Source organism: Trichosurus vulpecula, chromosome 4, assembly GCF_011100635.1.
Source record: "Trichosurus vulpecula isolate mTriVul1 chromosome 4, mTriVul1.pri, whole genome shotgun sequence".
NCBI classification, from domain to species: Eukaryota; Metazoa; Chordata; class Mammalia; order Diprotodontia; family Phalangeridae; genus Trichosurus; species Trichosurus vulpecula.
Window position 1 is genome coordinate 274,090,838 of NC_050576.1, and position 16,901 is coordinate 274,107,738.

General features: G+C 36.6%; 1 protein-coding gene across 1 annotated transcript in view; it reads right to left on the minus strand.

Moving 5' to 3' along the window:
* Positions 1-16,901, minus strand: part of NYAP2 (neuronal tyrosine-phosphorylated phosphoinositide-3-kinase adaptor 2) — a 161,088-nt gene that overhangs the window by 110,176 nt on the left and 34,011 nt on the right. Inside the window, exon 2 of the mRNA XM_036755707.1 lies at positions 4,194-5,288. Within this exon, the coding sequence (XP_036611602.1) occupies positions 4,194-5,288 (1,095 nt within the window). The remainder of the gene's footprint in view (positions 1-4,193; positions 5,289-16,901) is intronic.

The window sequence follows — 16,901 nt, forward strand, 5'->3', positions numbered from 1 at the left end:
CACTTGACATAATTTTCTATAAGTAAAATGGGAGTGGGGGGAGGGAGCTTCCTTCCATTTTAGCTCTGGATTGGCAGGATTGAGAAACTTGGAGTGTATAGCTATTACCTGTATTTTATTTGCTCATCTCAATCCTTGCAAAATGACTGTGACTGACCCAGCAGGAAGTAGATACAGGAGGATGAAGGAAGAGTGTATCATCTCCTGGGCAGAAAAGAGTATTTGCAAATGGGTTGATCCTTTGCAGGCCTGTGAGATTTTGCCCATACAGAATTGTTCTGAGCTACCATTACTTGTGCTAAGCCAAAAGTGAGGATGTTCATAGTTTCAGAAGGCCCCCATCTTCCTCCCTCTCCATCTTGTAGGCTCTATGTTTCTTTACTTCATATGATGGAAAATGCAAGGGGATTGAATCAAAACAAATGGGCTCAAATCCTAGCATTAATACTTTGAGCTTTTATAGGTAGATATAGATATACACACACATAAATATATATATATGTATTATCTATATACACATGTATGTGTATATATGTAAGTGTACATGTGTACATACATACATATGTATGCATATGCATATTTATCTATATATCTATATCTATATATATATATATATATATCTATGTGTGTATCTATTTGTATCTGTATCTATCTAAAATGAAATGTTTGAACTAAATGATCTAAGGCCATTTCCAGCTCTAATTTTGTGATCATAAAATGCTATAACCATGGACAAGTCACCTTTGTGCAGCCTGAATTTCTTTCTCTAAAATAGGGATAATAACTACTCTCAAATACACGTTTTTATAACTTAGGGAACTATAGTAATATAAGTTATTAATTCAAAAGTAAATGCTAATTGGATATTCATTTGAACTCTATTTTACTCCATTTCACCTGTGAATATAATTTTAATTTTAACTTTAATTTAATGGTTTTCTAATGCCTCAGAATGTATATTCCTAAACACTATGATTTGGGAATAGGTAGAAAATCAAGCACAGAAATTGTAAAAGGTTAAAAAAGAAAAAAAAAAAGATTCCAATTCACTTTTTCATCTCTTTGCCTCTTCAGAAGAGAAGAGAGTTCTTTTATGGAGTCAATGAAAGAAGGCAGTGAATTGCCAAGCTCCAGAGAATCTGACAGATGGATTTTTCTTGAAATAATTTCATTAGCTCAACATTTCTCATCCACATGCATTTTCCAGTTACTGGGCACAGTTGCCAGCTGGGACTGTCAAAGCCCTGCCCCTGAAATACATAAGGTAAGCAAACAAACGAACCCCCCCAAAAAAAATTACATCTGAGTTATAGAGTTGATAGCAACTCTAGGACAAAAATACAAACTGATGACTATGAGTAAACAAATCCACATAATAGCAATGTTAAGTAGATTGTAGATTTTAAGTGGTTTGCATAGAAATTTTCTTTAACTCTATCTCACTACTTAGATTGTATCAATACAACACCAGGAAAATGAATGAAGAGTGAAAAAATATTCAACCAATTATGCAGATGTATGGTATTATTAGAAAACACATTTGGAAATTGGTTTTATACAATGTATTCTTACAGCTCACATAGTATCATTTTTTTGGCCTAATTATGCTTTCTATCACCCTGATTTCCTCTGCTTATATTTCATAGTACCACTCTTTTTTTGAATGGAATTATAGCTCTGCCTTGTAATTGTTTGCAATTTTCATCTGTATCTTATCTGAACAGAACCTTTGGGGGGGTTTACTGTGGGTAATCCCTTAGGATTAAATCATTGCTGAAATGCTGAAGTAAAGTGGGATTAGATCTATCACTAGTCTTTTTTCTGACCACTCTTTGCTGCTGAATTCTTCTTAGCACAAAAACCGTAGGATCTGAAGAGTAGGAAAACAAAACAAAAACCTTAAAGATCATCTAGGGTTTAGACCAACATCATCATTTTACAGATGAGGAAAATGAGACTTAGTTAGAGACTTACCAAAGGTCTTATATGTAGTTGCTACCAAAACCAACTAAAACCAAGAGTTTCTGATTCTCAAGCCAGTGTTCTCTCTAATATTGCCTTCCTTTTTTCTTCCTTTATGGATTCTGGATATAACATTATAAACCAACACACATTTATTAAGTGTTTACTATGTGTCATGCACTGGAAGTATAAATGCCAGCAAAAAAGAAGACAATCCCTGCCCTCAGGATGCTTACGCTCTAAAAAAGGAAGACAACACACTAAAGGAAGTTGAAGGGGGTGGTGGTGGGAGGAGATGAAAGTATTTGGCACAAAGCATTGTAGGAAACCTTTGGAAGAGTCCAGAATGTAGGCTGGAAAGAAATGAAGACATGGTTAGTCTGACCCTCCTCTTTTAAATGTTGTTTATGAGAAGAACCAGCCAAATAGAGGGAAAAGGGAAGGGAATGTGTAAAGTCCAGTGGTGAAGTGAGCTTCCAGAGTGAAGTAGGTTCTGAGTCATTGTAGAAAAAGACAGTGAGAACCAAGGCTATAGCAATATGTCACCTCTGTGAATGTGGAATATAAGGTTGATTAAAATGATCAATCAAAGATGACATTTCAGTATGTAAAGGACAGGTAACAGAGATGGTGAGCTACGCATAAGGTCTAAATTTCCTTAAGTTGAGATAAACCCAAACAATTCAATCTGTGAAAGGGGTAATACTTTGTCATTCTCTCTTTTTTTTTCTGCTCATTATTTCTTCTAATTTCATCAAGTAGGCTGGGGAGTCTAAATTGACCAGAGATTCCCTGATCAATTAATTTCCTAATACATCTGCAATATTTCCTTCCTTCAGTTATTTCTTGTGTGAAAAATACTTGCAAAATTTTTCTTACTGCATAGGAAAAGGGAGACTGAACCTGTGATTTCATTCACGTAGGAACTCCCAGATAAGTTCCAATGCCTCAAATTTCAAATGGTAAAAGAAAAAGAAAGAATACTTTCCTCACATGATTTAGTGAGAGTTTGGGAAAGGGAATGGGACCTGTGACTTATGAGTATAGATGAAGAAAGCCCATCTACTAATGAAAGTTCTCCCCTTCTCTGCACTTTATCATTTTAGCTTCCTGCAGCACTGAAAGGTTAAATGACATGCCCAGAGTGGCAAGTCAGTATAGTATGCATTATTATCTTTCAAATAGTTGGGCTTTATTTTTGTAAACAATCCTAATGAGAATATTTCTTTGCTTAAGATTTTATGGGTAAGAAATATGAGAAAATTTAAGCAACGCAAAAACAAAATGTACCAAAAATATAAGATAAATGAATACGAGAGGTTATACAATATTTTTCCCACAAGAAAAGTGGTTTAAATAAACAGTTGCATATTCGAAGTTTCAAAGAAACTTTTAATAGGTAAAGAAGAGATTTTTAAGGTTGCTTCCTGATGCTTTCAGGAAGAAATGCTGCATTTCAATGGAGAATTGAACAGCAGATACAAATCTTAATCTCTATGCTAGATTGAGAAGGTTGGTGCAGGAGTTGATAATTAGAAAGGATGCACCAGAAAGGAAGAAAAAAAAATCATAGAAAGCAGTTAAGAATGGATTGTAATTATTTTAATTGGTAGTTTTTTTCCCCAAGTAAATTTAATATTATTTAGGGGCAGCTAGGTGGCCCAGTGAGTAGATCACTGGCCCTGGAGTCAGGAGGACCTGAGTTCAAATCCGACCTCAGACACTTGACACATGTACTAGCTGTGTGACCTTGGGCAAGTCACTTAACCCCAATTGCCCTGCCAAAAAGCAAAAAAAAAAAAAATTAATATTATTTGATTTCTAACTTTAAAACATTGAAAAGGAGAAACTTCCTTTTTTTATGATGCAAAACAATGAGAGTATTCAAAGTCATTGCTTTATAAATGCTTTTTCATTTGATCTTCCCAACAACTTGGGGAGATGATTGCTATCATTATCACTGCTTTACATATGAGAAAACTGAGGCAGAAAGAGATTAAATGACGTGTCCAGAGTCATCTAGCTAGTAAGTTACTGAGGTCATATTTGAAATTATATGTTCCTGACTCTTGAGTCCATCCCTCTATCCACCATACTACCACGCTAAGGCTAAGACTGTAAGGCTAAAACCCTACTTTATATTTATTTGCATATATTAGATTTAATTTATAAAAGGAAAAATCTAATGTTGACACAAATTATATTTAGAACAACAACGACAAAAAACTTACTCTCTGCAGGTTCTTTTGATCTTCTTCCACTGGAGGACTTCCTCAGCAAGCTTCGTCCTGAGGTAAAGAGGCTGGTGAGCTCTTCTAAAGGACTTGTGGGTGTTCTGGAGCGGGAGCCACTCTGAGATGTCCCATAGGTACTGACAGAGGCATTTACCATCTTCCCTCCTTCCTGTAATGTGTTTCTGGCTGTAGCATGAGGCACTGATGGAGAGCTTATTGAGATGCTTCCTGAATGTAAAGACTCATAGGGTGGTGGTCTTTTGAGGCTTAAGGGAGTAAGTGACCTCCCCATACTAACAGGAGAAGGTGAAGCTGAGTGACTTTTAGGGTATCCATGTGGAGATGGTGTTCTATATAAAGTGGAAGGATGGGGAGGTGACGAGGAATGAACAGAAGAGGAAGAAGATGGTCCATGAGCTGCTGTCTGGTCTTTTTCTGATTTGGGATGACCGGAGGTATGAGATGGCAGTGATGATGGAGAAGCTCCAGCCTGCTGTTTGATGTAAGACACATTTTCCAACACAGGAAGCTTTGTGACCTCAAGCGGAGTTAGAGGTGACTCATCAGAATTGGGGGAACACTGGACAGGTGCTGGTGGGAACACCAGCAGTGGGGGTCTATGAGACAGTAAGTTTGGAAAGGGAGGGGGGATATCACAAAGCAAACCCTTTGGAGTACATGGCACTGAGGACTTGGCGAAGTCTAAGTCAGGCACTGTGGGCGTAGCACACTGAGAAGAGCAGCTGTGATGGTCAAATTCACATTTTGATTCTTGGCCGACATCATCAAAAATAGGATATTTCATTTCTTCATAAACTGCCTCACTTTGGTCATCTTCATCCTTTTTGAAGTCTCTTAAAATATTCCCCACCATTTCAATGTACACAGGCTCCTCTTCCTCAGCATCTAGAGCAGGACTGCTCACCTGGGATAAAGACGTATCCCGCGTCAGTGAAGTCTTCGTAGGCCCATGCTTTTTAATATAGGTTTCATCAAAAGATGTGCTTAGCTGGGTATTTGGATTTCGCTTAGGCTTAGGAGGAGGAATCTTCTTGGAATATTCATCACTGTGGGGTCTGGGTTTGGCTGGCCCTACAATTAAAAGAGGACATGAGTACATCAGAAAAAGTGTTCTTTTGTTTGTTTGTTTGTTTGGCATTTTTTAAAGAATGGATTTGAAGTCATGTTGAAAAATATCATTTTTTGGAGGAAGGGATATGGTGGCATAACTAAATTAACCCCATCAAAAAAAAATTCTACCCGAAAACACTTTCCATATTTAGTTGAAAGCTGTTGATGAGCTATTGTAATACTTACCTTCAAAATAATTTTTTAATGAATCACTGATGAATACTTTAAACCGAAAAATATTTGCATGTCTGACTTTGAAATTACAAATTGAAACATTCACATGAAACATGGCTGGATAAAAGCAGTCATAAATTCCATAAAAAATTAACCTTCAAACATTAAACAAGAAAGAAACTCATGAAAATTGCATGGATTCAATTGGTATGAATGGTCACCAAGATCTCATTAAGTGGTGAGGTTATTCCATTTTAATGATGTGGATGTACCAATGATCACATCTTGTATTTAAAGAAAAATCCCAACCTGCTATTCTTAATCTCAGCTTCTGTTCACATAAATAGCCTCTGTACCAAATGGCCCACTGCTTCATGTGGAAATTGACAGTCTCCCAGATGTGAAATTCTCATAAGATCAATGTTGACGTTTAAATCTCCATATAGATGTCAATTACACTGAATTCATTCATCAGTGCTTGATATTGGTCTATATCAAAATTCCGTCTTTCACAAGATTTCTTAGATCTGTTCTGTAAACATGTGGGAACCTCTAGAAAGTTTGAAATAGGAGATATCTATTTTATACCTTTGAGGTTTTAAAAGTATTTTTAATACCTTTTACTTTCCCAACAATCCTGTGAAGTAGATGCCATCGATACCCTCATTTTATAAAACAAAAAACAAACAACCAAGCAACAATAACAACAAATTATGTGTCCTAAAGGTTAAGTTACTTGCCCAGAGTCTTCCTGTTTTTAAGTGTCTAAATAGGTAGAATACGACACAGATCTTTCTAATTCAAAACCCAGCACTTTCTGTGTCACAGCGCCAACCCTAAAAATGGTCTGAGGGCAACAAGAACCCTTCATTGAGGTTTGAAAAGTCTATACCTAGAGATAGCTAGCCACAGATCATATCCCATCTGGAATGCCACATTTTGACAGTACATAAACTTAGGTCCCCAAGCTATGGAGTGGATTGGGCTGGTAACATGCTTTAAGACTAAAACAATTTGCTTAGCACCCGTGCAAGTAACTGACATCTTGTTATTTCATCATCTCACTGTGCTGACATATGATTAGGGTGATTATTATTATTGTTTACAGCCTGGTAGAATATATTTGGCTCATCATGGGTGATGTAGTAGTGGTGGACAATTTCACTTTACTGCTTTCAGGTAGGAGGCAATGAGTAAAGAACTTCTCTGTAATTTGCAGCTTCAAAGGCGTGGTGGCTTTGGCAAAAACTAGGGGAATTCACTCAAACTATCTGGGAGGCAGTTTTAAAGTGGAATCCTTTTCATGCTGGTGGATCTTCAGGAACCACTTTATCAAAGGGGAAGAAAGGGATGAGTAGTATATAATGCAGAACTTCTTAATGTTTTTTTGTGTGTCATGAACCCCATTGGCAGACTGGTAAAGCTGATGGACAACACCTAAGAAAGTTTTAAATAAAATGCATAGTATAAATAAAATGCGTAAAATTATAAAAAAAAAACTCTAGAACTTTAAAAATCCAGTGACCAGAATATCAAAAACAAAACAAGATTACGCATCTCAAATTAAGAAAGTGTGACATCGTACAAAAACACTGGATTCACAATCAGGACTGGTATTTCCAGTCTCCTCTTCCATCCTTACCAGTTGTGTGACTATGAAAAAGGCATTTAACTTCTCTTAACTTCTCAGTTCCCTAATCTGTAAAGTGGGTATAATGATTGCTTCTATCACAGAGTTTTTGTTAGGCCCAAATAAGAGAAAGTATATAAAACACTTCGCATCTTAAGTCATTATACAAATGTCAGGTAAGTTTGGGAACCAGCTCCAATCAACCAAATTTTCAGTTTTAAAGAGCTAGATCTTACTCAGAAAGTTGTCAGATCTGGCCAAAGGGAGTTCCAACAGGCAGTTATTAAGTGTTTGATAAACACTGGCCTTAGGCTTTGCACTAGGGATACAGGTATACAGAATGAAGCAATCCCTCTCTCATGTAGTCTGAATTAAAAAGAGGAGGTACTTAAGGCCATCATGCCCCTATTCTATTGACAGCTAACAAGTTGTTTTCTGACTATTTGTTAAACCCAAGCTGATCTCAAGTTCTTCTAATCTTATTGGTCTCAGGATACCCTTACACCCTTAAAAAAAGAGGAATCCCATCCCTACCTGAAAGGGGTGTGTGTGTGTGTGTGTGTGTGTGTGTGTGTGTGTATGTGTGTGTGATATCTATTGATATTTACAACATTCAAATTTAAAAGATTTTAGTATTATTATGAAACTTTTTTGACCTCACAGACTCCCTGAAAGGAACCCCGTTCCTGGATCTGGATCTCAGTACAACACTTAGAGTAAGAAGCGGGTTTTTAGGCTGATGATAGTCATTCCAGCTCTGCAGTTGAATTAGAACAGGCAGGGCAGTCATTATAATTCTTTGTGACAGCAAAGAATGAAGAGTACCTGTCTCAAGTTCTATTGTTCCTCAATTTAGGCTAAGAAATGGCCTAGGGTTTAGATTTGTTAAATCTACTAATTTGCACATGGCCTCTCACCAACCTGTTACACTTCAAATGCACTATTTCCAATTGGTAGAAAAATTAATGAGTAGAAAATAATTAGTGTCTCCTACCAACACTGTGACAGCTTTTCAGAGCTGATACGAAGGGTAAGGGACATGTGATCTACCCCTTTGCTTCACTTATCCCCCAAACTTTTACAAGAAAATCTGATCCCATACAGGGATGACCATTTTCTCCCATCAGAAACATAATTAACAACTTCTGTGCCTAGGGCAAGCTCAGTAAAATACCCCAGACAAGTGGAACAAAATCTGCTCTCAAATCAGTTGAGGTTGACTCAGAGAAGCTAGGCAGCTGCTCCTAGGGAAAACAATGCCAAGGAGGAGGGAGAAGGATGAGGCTGCAGAGGAGCATGCCTGAGGTGTGGCAGCAAGGGCAAAGACACCTTCCTATTTAAAACAAAAATTACTCTTGCTAAGTAGATGCTCATAGCTCTAGTGCTCAGATCATAGAACTTAGAGCCTGGATTAGTCCAATCCCCTCATTTTATAGATGGGGAAACAGAAGTCCAGGAGAATAAATGACATCAGGTCACATAATATTCATTTTTGTGCTACCGAAGGACTAAAAGTGCCCTTCTCTGTGTTAGAGCCCTTGGACAACACCACGACTGCCCTTCTCTACCTCTTATTTACTTCCTCGACCACTCTTAATTGCAGTGGTTTTTTTTTTTCCTCAGTTGATCATTTCCTATTTATCCTATACATGGCTTGCTTTGTATATATTTGTTAGCATGTTGTCTTAACCTATTAGAATGGAAGCTCTTTGAGGACAGGGACTGTCTTTTGCCTCTTTTTGAATCCCCAGTGTTTAGCACAGTGTCTGACACACAGTAGGCCCTTAATAATTGATTGATTGATAAAAACAATTTCTTCAATTAAGGGCCACTAACCCAAGTGACTCATCTGCCTTAAGAAGTTCAGGATGAGGCCAAAGGGCCCTACAACCTGACAGCATTATTCACCAGGTGATTGGTTGAATCTCTCCCTTTATCCAAAAGATATTTTCTTTTTATCAGAGGCAGAAAACTAAATCAGGAACAATTGACTAAAGTAGGCTCTTTGTTCTAAACTATTTTAACATTTTAAGCTATATTACCAATTACACAGCTTATTTTTTAAATTTTATTTTATTTGTAATATCCAGAATAAAACAAGCTTTCCATAACACAGTACAATAAAAAGATGACTGCAAATAAAACTGCAAACCTACTATGCACAACTTGCTATTCCTTTCAAATATACAATGATGTTATAATGTAAATTTCTTTTTTCTCCATTTTTTCTTTCCTTCCCCCTTATTTATATTTGTATTTTTAGTGTTTAGCACAGTCCTTAGCACATACTAAGAGTTTATTATATGCTGTACCCATCTATCAGTCTGAGGGTGTAATTTCAGTTTTTTTTTTACTCATGTAGATGAAATGTGATATTGAGAAAAAAATATAATGCAAATCCTAATCAGGTGAGACAGCAACCTAGGCAAGTAGACTGAGTATCAGAGTCTGTGTACCCAGGGTCAAATTCTGCCCTAGACATTTACTAGCAGTATGACTTTGAACTATTTCTTCACCTCTGAAGTAAGTAGTTTGTATCAAATTACACCTGTGGTTGCTTACAGCTGTAAATCTATAGTCCTGTGCTAAAAATGACCAAATGTTCATCAGATCACCATGAAAATGGTCCTTCCCAGGCAAAAAACAGGAAAATGCCTAAATTCAGTATCATTTCTTGGCACCGGATTTTTTAGAAGAATTTTGCTATTTTAAAATCTGCACACACACTATCAGATGTTTTTTACCTAGTTCATCTTGACTGTTTGAAATTTGAGACCTGAGAATAATTCTCTTATGTAACTAAAGTGGTTAAAGTGCTCATAACATGACTGATATAAGTATAACTGGATTTTTTCCCTAGGTGACCTACTTCCTCAAAGGATCTTGCTTTGAAGGTAGATTTCCCTGACTGATAAGTCAACATCCTGTTATCATTCAGTCCTAATTCAGTATCAAAGTATTATGTATGACAAATAAGTTATATGGAATTCAGTTCAGTTTTTAACTATGCCTCAGTTTACCAAATAATTAATTTTCCTTTACTTATACAAAGAAAAACATGAACATTAATATTAGTTGATAAGCATGCCATATTCAACTTTATTTTTCAGTTTTTAATTTATGAAATGAGTGGGGAGTTTTATAAAATTATATTGAGTTCAGTCCTTCCTTCAGGGATAAAAGGTAGAACAAAGACAAATATCCCTTCATAATATGGTACTTTTCCATACTCAATATACAGGAAGCATAGTATCCATGTATTGGATTGATTCTGCCTGGCTTCTCAATTGCCACTGTTAAAAATGGCAACATTAAAAAAAAATCATTGCAAGTCTCAATATTTAACAGAATATAACTACACTAATGATGATTTTATTGTTCTTGAATGAATTTTCAATTCTAACGAATAAACCCAAAGATAGATGCAATCATTTCAGTTCAGCCCCAGAACACAAATTTTCTGGCTTAAAATAGCTTAATGACAGCACCACTGAATAAGCAGAATGTGACATTTTGGAAATGAGATCTCTGAGCACAAAGGTTATGCATTGCTTTCAGACACGCCTAGATGATCTGTCTTTCACAGTTAATTTTGGAAATTCCGAATGCTGCTTGTCAAGCTATCCTTCTGAAATCTTTCTTACTATTTAAAGGAAAGAATGAATGCAGAAATATAACTTTAGCATTTCTCCATATTCCTGACCCAACACATAGACGATATTGAAAAAAAAATTGAGGTTGGCATTTTTAACATAGTTCTCTATTTACATCTTAGTTTGAGAATATGCAAAAGCTACTTCCAATTAGATGATATTATATGCTTTTAACATATGAAGTTTACAACTAAACATAATGAATTTCCAAAACTAATTTTTATATATTCAATCAAATAGGTTAAATGGTAAGTTGTTTTGTTTTGTTTTGTTTTTTTAGGTAAAGGGATCCCAGTAAGGAAGTCTCTACTTTGAAAATCCTTGTGTTACAATGAACTTAGCAAACACAATCACAAGTTGTAAATAGTTTCCTCTGAAAAGATAGGTAGCATTTCTTAATTTGGAGTCAAGAGGATTGTGTTAAAATCCTATCTGATACTAGCTGTGGATTAAACCTGATCAAAATAAAATGAAATCTGCTATTAGTAAGACAAGAGGCAAAAATCCGGAGAGAGTGAGAATATAGTCTCAGTTGTTTTGACATGGTGGGGGTAAAGAGTTGGTAACATATAATGAAAAACTGCATTAAGTAAGGAAACACTACTAGACAGTGAGAAAAGTTTAAGATTTGGAGTCCGCAACTTCAGAAAAACCTAGAAAGACTTGCATGAGCGGATGCTGAGTGAAGTGAGAAGAACCAGGAGAACATTGTACAGAGAAACAGCAACATTGTACGATGACAAACTTTGATAGACATATCTCTTCTCAGCAATGCAAGGAGGAGAGGGGAAGGAAAGGAGGGGGAGAAAATTTAAAACTTGAAATCTTATGGAAGTGAGTGTTGGAAGCTGAAAGTTAATTTATTAACTTGAAAAAAAAAAAGATTTGGAGTCCATAGACCTGGATTTGAATTTTGCTATCTGTATGAATGTGGGTGAACTCTGTAGCTGCTCTGAGCCTCAGCCAGTTCACTTAGATATCTTTTAAGCTATAAGCAGATAGCAATGTATGTTAAGTGCTTATACTCAAGAAAACACAGATACTTGACCTACCTATATATTCTCATAAAATATAATTACAAGGTAAAAGGGGGAACATGTCCACATTGTGTCATACTAGTCCTGGCTTAATCTAGAAAGTGACAGACTTATTTCCCACTTCCAGAATAATAGTGCTCACAATAACTCTCCTTTCACAGCCCACTGTTCCAGGAGGTAGAGGTATATTTTTATTTTTCTCAGTAACAAGTGTTGCAATATATTCTTCAAGGTTGTTATTTTCTTTATAAAATCACTTATTAGTGGAGAAGGTAAGACTGTAGAATTGCTGAGAAGGTTCTTTCAGGCCTGGACCTCTCATGACAATTTTGATGTCCTCGTCTGTAGTCTACTGATGTGAAGTCAGGATTCTATCTGGCTGAATCTCAGTCACATTCCAAACCAGTCTATCTGAAATGCTCTCCTCCTCCCTCGTACCTCACAGATTCTCAAACTTCATTCAAAGCCTACCTCTAGGGCTACTTTCTCTTCAAGGCCTTTTCTGACCTCTCTGAAAACTCCATTACTAGTCATCTTTCTATCTTAAAACTACTTTTTATTAGTGGGATATTGACTTAGGTATGTCCATGATGTATACCCCAATAGACGAAAAGCTTCTTGAGTACAGAAATTTCGTGTGTTTTGTCTTCATATCACCAGAAAAGTGGCTTAAATGTTGTAGGCATTTGATAAGTGTTTATTTAAATTGAAAGGTGGAAATGAATACATTAGCCCAGTTTTCATAGAGCATAGGAGAATGATTTTTGACAAACTCTTGTGGAGTGCTTAATTTATTTCTAACTACATCAGAATGGAGCTAACCTCTAGGAAAGAGGGCCTTTATGTTTATTAGTATTTATCAGCAAGGCATCTACCTCTTCTAGCTTCAAAGACAAAACATACTGTCACTCTCAGAAGATATCTTAGTATGTCACCCACATGTTACAGAAATCAAAGAAACTAATTATTAAAGTACATCAGAAATTAACTCTTTCACTCAAAAACCTAAATATTTAGTTATACATACAAACACACACACACACACACACACACGTGTGTGTGTGTGTGTGTGTTTGTGTGTGTGTGTGTGTGTGTGTGTGTACACTTGGGAATAATTCATTAAAGTACATCTCAGCAGGATCTCAATGCCAAGTTCAAGCCTAGAAATTATGAGTGATGTAGGAACAAATAGACTTAGACTTCTCTACACTAAATAAAGAGAAGAAAAAGATATAGCAGGCTTCAGGTTGATGTCTAGGATGAAGAGAGAGACATAGTGCATAGCATTGCTCCAGCTAAAATACTTGTGCACACAGAATGCTGAGAGTGTGAAATACTCAGTTACAGTGGCATCATAACACATTTGTCAGTATGGCACAGTGGCAAAATACCCTGGCTATGGAGTTAGAGGACCTGAATTTAAATCTTAGCTATCATGCTTACTACTGCTGGGGCCTTGGGCAAATCATAATTCTGTTTCCTCTTATGTAAAATGGAATAGGACCGGGGAGCAGGGGGTGTGCATGCATGTGTGTGTGTGTGTGTGTGTGTGTATGTGTGTGTGTGTGTGTTTGTGGTTCCTTCCAGATCTAAAAATGGTCTGTAGTTTTAAATCAAATTTATCAGAACTTTGATGTAGATGGAAGTCATTGAGAGGGGCCTAAGAAATGCAAAAGCAACAGAGGCCCATCAGGCCACTGCCACTCTCCATGATAGATCCATAACCCTCAAGAGCTGCTAGATGGCTGTTAGACTCTTGTTCATGAAAGCATTTTCCTGCTTCACTACCAGGATTGTAGGGTTAGAAAGAGGCTCAAAAAGATCCTGGAATCAAATTCCAAGATTTGAGTGGAACACAGTTACTGGGACCCTGAACAGGTATTCATGAATTGCAATGTGACAATACTTTTAAGAGCCACAGAGGTTCCTAGAACATTTCTGAATAGAGAATGAAGTAATTTGTTGTCTCTGTCCTATTCTACACTGAGGGGAAGGATAACAATAGTGTGAGTTTATTGGCATAGGGAATTTCCCAGGTGAGGAAGGCTGGCATATTGTCTTCAGTTTATAGGGTTAGAGGGTTCCCTAATGTAGAAAAGAAAATCTAGCTGAAGAAAATCTCCATTCCTCATTCAAACAAACAATCTTCCTAATGTACTGATATGATTCCAACAATGAAGTAAGGCAAATCAAACCTTCAACTTTTACTAACTGTGCTATCATAGGCAATTTACTTAACCTCTCTATGCCTGGGTTTACTTGTCTACAAAATGAAGATCCTAGCCTATGATACCTCCCTTACAAGGTAGATATGAGTCTCAGAAGAGTAATGTGGGGAAAGTGCTATATAAATGTATTTTCAGTCATTTTTCAGTCATGTCCAAATCTTCATGACTCCATTTAGGGTTTTCTTGGCAAAGATGCCAGAGTGGTTTCCCATTTCCATCTTCAGCTCATTTTACAGATGATGAAACTGAAGCAAACATGATTAAGAGACGTTGTCCCGAGTCACCAACTAGTGTCTGAGGCCAGATTTGAACTCATAAGATGAATCTACCTGACTCCAGGCCCAGTAATCTACTACACCAACTAGCTACCCTACATAAATGTCCACACATTATTTCAACACTCACATTTAACTACACACACACACACACACAAAACCATAAAGGATGAAATTGGAATGGAAATAATTTTATTATCTTTTCGTTGTCTTTTCTACAACTTGTCTTCTTCCTTTTTTTTTCTTTTGCTTTCTCTCTTTGTTACTCAGACTTTGAATATTATTTTATAAATATTTTGTTAGTTGCAAAATACAGAATAAATGAATCTTTTACTATGTGGTTCCTATAGAGTGATAACTGATGATGCCATAAGGGAATAAAATGTTCACATCTGTCACATCATATATTTGTGCAAGGATTTGGTAGGTCTATGGAGACATCAGAGACAAAACTGTTACCTATATTCTCATTGTTTCTGGACATTTACTTAACATCAGTTTTCCCTTTTTCTGGTACCTCTGCTACCAATTGGCAGGGTGACCTTGGGCCAATCACTTAACCTCTCGATGCTCAAGGCAAATCACTAAGATCATAAACTGAAGAGAAGGAGCCAAATTGAATCAATAGAGAGTATTGCCTTGCCCTGGGCATTCACCAAAGAGATAAAAGCACAAATCTAATGTCAGTCCTGAAAATGCCTATTACAAAACTTGTGTTACCTATTTCACAGAGTTGTTAAGAGATGATACACTAACTTGAGCAATGATTTCATATTTGGACTGAAGGGTAGAGGTGGACTTTAGAGGCGTCTAGGTAGGACATTTGCTTCAGATTACTTATCAACTGTGTAAGCCTGAACAAGACACCAAATCTCAGTTTCCCCATCTGTAAAATGAAAGGGGAGTTGAACTCAATGATATCAAAGGTCCCTTCTAGGTCTCTAGCTATGATCTTACGAGCTAGTGCCGCCACCACCCCTTAGTGTGAAAATGAGGAATGTTAAGTCTTATTAAAAAGTTACTTATTCAAGGTCACGCAGGAAATAAATGGCAAAAGAATACAGAATCCAAGACCAGAGATTTATTTTTTGGCATCTCACCACTTCCTGCAAATGTTCTCTTCATTTTGTATGTGAATAAACAGAGTCAGGTTAAAAAAAAAAGGCAAACCAAAAAGTCCCCACATTTTCCTCACAAAGGAGAAAAAGCAGAAAAATAACCAAGAAATTTGACTCCACTCAGCAGGCTTGATAACCTCTAAAGAAGGGAAAAGATACATCATTTCCTTCAGGCCTTTAAAAAAGTAAATTTGTGAGAAAAATCTATGCATATCATCATATATCAGGACAATCTTTCATTTCCTGAAGTCACTTTCTTTGCTATTGTAACCTTAATAAAGTAAGGCATCTGAAACAGTATTACAGAAAGAAGGAACAGAAGGAGAAAAATGGGATCTAAAAATAGTCCCCAGATAGACCTGGGGGCCAGCTAATCTGTGAATGCTAAGAGGAAAGCTGTATTTGCTGACTGCTGGCACTGGGGTTTATATAGCAATGTCTGAGCTTAGTGAAAGCTCCCAAGCGGAGTGAGAAATGGGTAGCAGGACCAAAATGAGGTACCCAAGGACAAAATTCTCAGTTGGTTTCTACCAAATTATAAGCCAGCACTTTCAGAGGGAACCAACTTTAATGGATATTTGCCAGAGCTAATGTCTTAAGACCATCTTAATACTCAAAACATATTTTGGAAAACATACTTGATATTTTAAGACCAAAATATTTTACCATACTAGGGAGAATTTGAATCACTAAATTCTCAGATGTATGCATAGTTATCCCTTTAGCAATTTTTAGAAGAGAAAATGAATGGGGAGATCTTTTCCCTGTTTTTTGTGGGTTTTTTAAATGATTTATCTTTTTTTATTTATTTTTTGGTCTGGGCCTCTGATTTCATTAATATAAAGAACTACCAGTAAGGGAAAAAATCTTTACCCAGGTAAATGAGTGCCTGTTGTTGACTTACTTTGTGCTCAATGTCAAGTGTTACAGAGAAGCCTAGGTCACAGACAGTAAATGACTTGGCTCAGACTTGGGTAGATATAATGGGCCACAGGCCGATAATAAGATTTGACTCCAGGTCTTTGTGATGCTGAGAATAGCTCTACTTCCCCTCTGCCAAGCTGCTTCTTTGGGGCAATGTTTCTCTTTGGGTTTTTTTGTTGTTTTTCTTGTTTTCTTCCATTAAGAGTTCCAAAATGGCACTAAAAATAGAGGCTGTCAAAGTTTAAAACTACACCAAGACTTTTAGGATACCTGTATTTCTTTGACAATGTGGAAACTGCCTTTAACAATAGAGATCGACAGTGGATAGAGGAGTCAGGAGGACCTGAGTTCAAATCCAATTTCAGATATTTACTATTTGCCAAGTGACTGTAGGCAAGTCACTTGACCTTGATTGCCTAAAAAAAAATAGATCAAGGTCTCTCTTGTTTCAAAGCTGGCTCATGACATACTATTCTATATTATTCCTAGTACTTCTCAGTACTATATAATTTGTTCCTATATCACTTTTGCTATT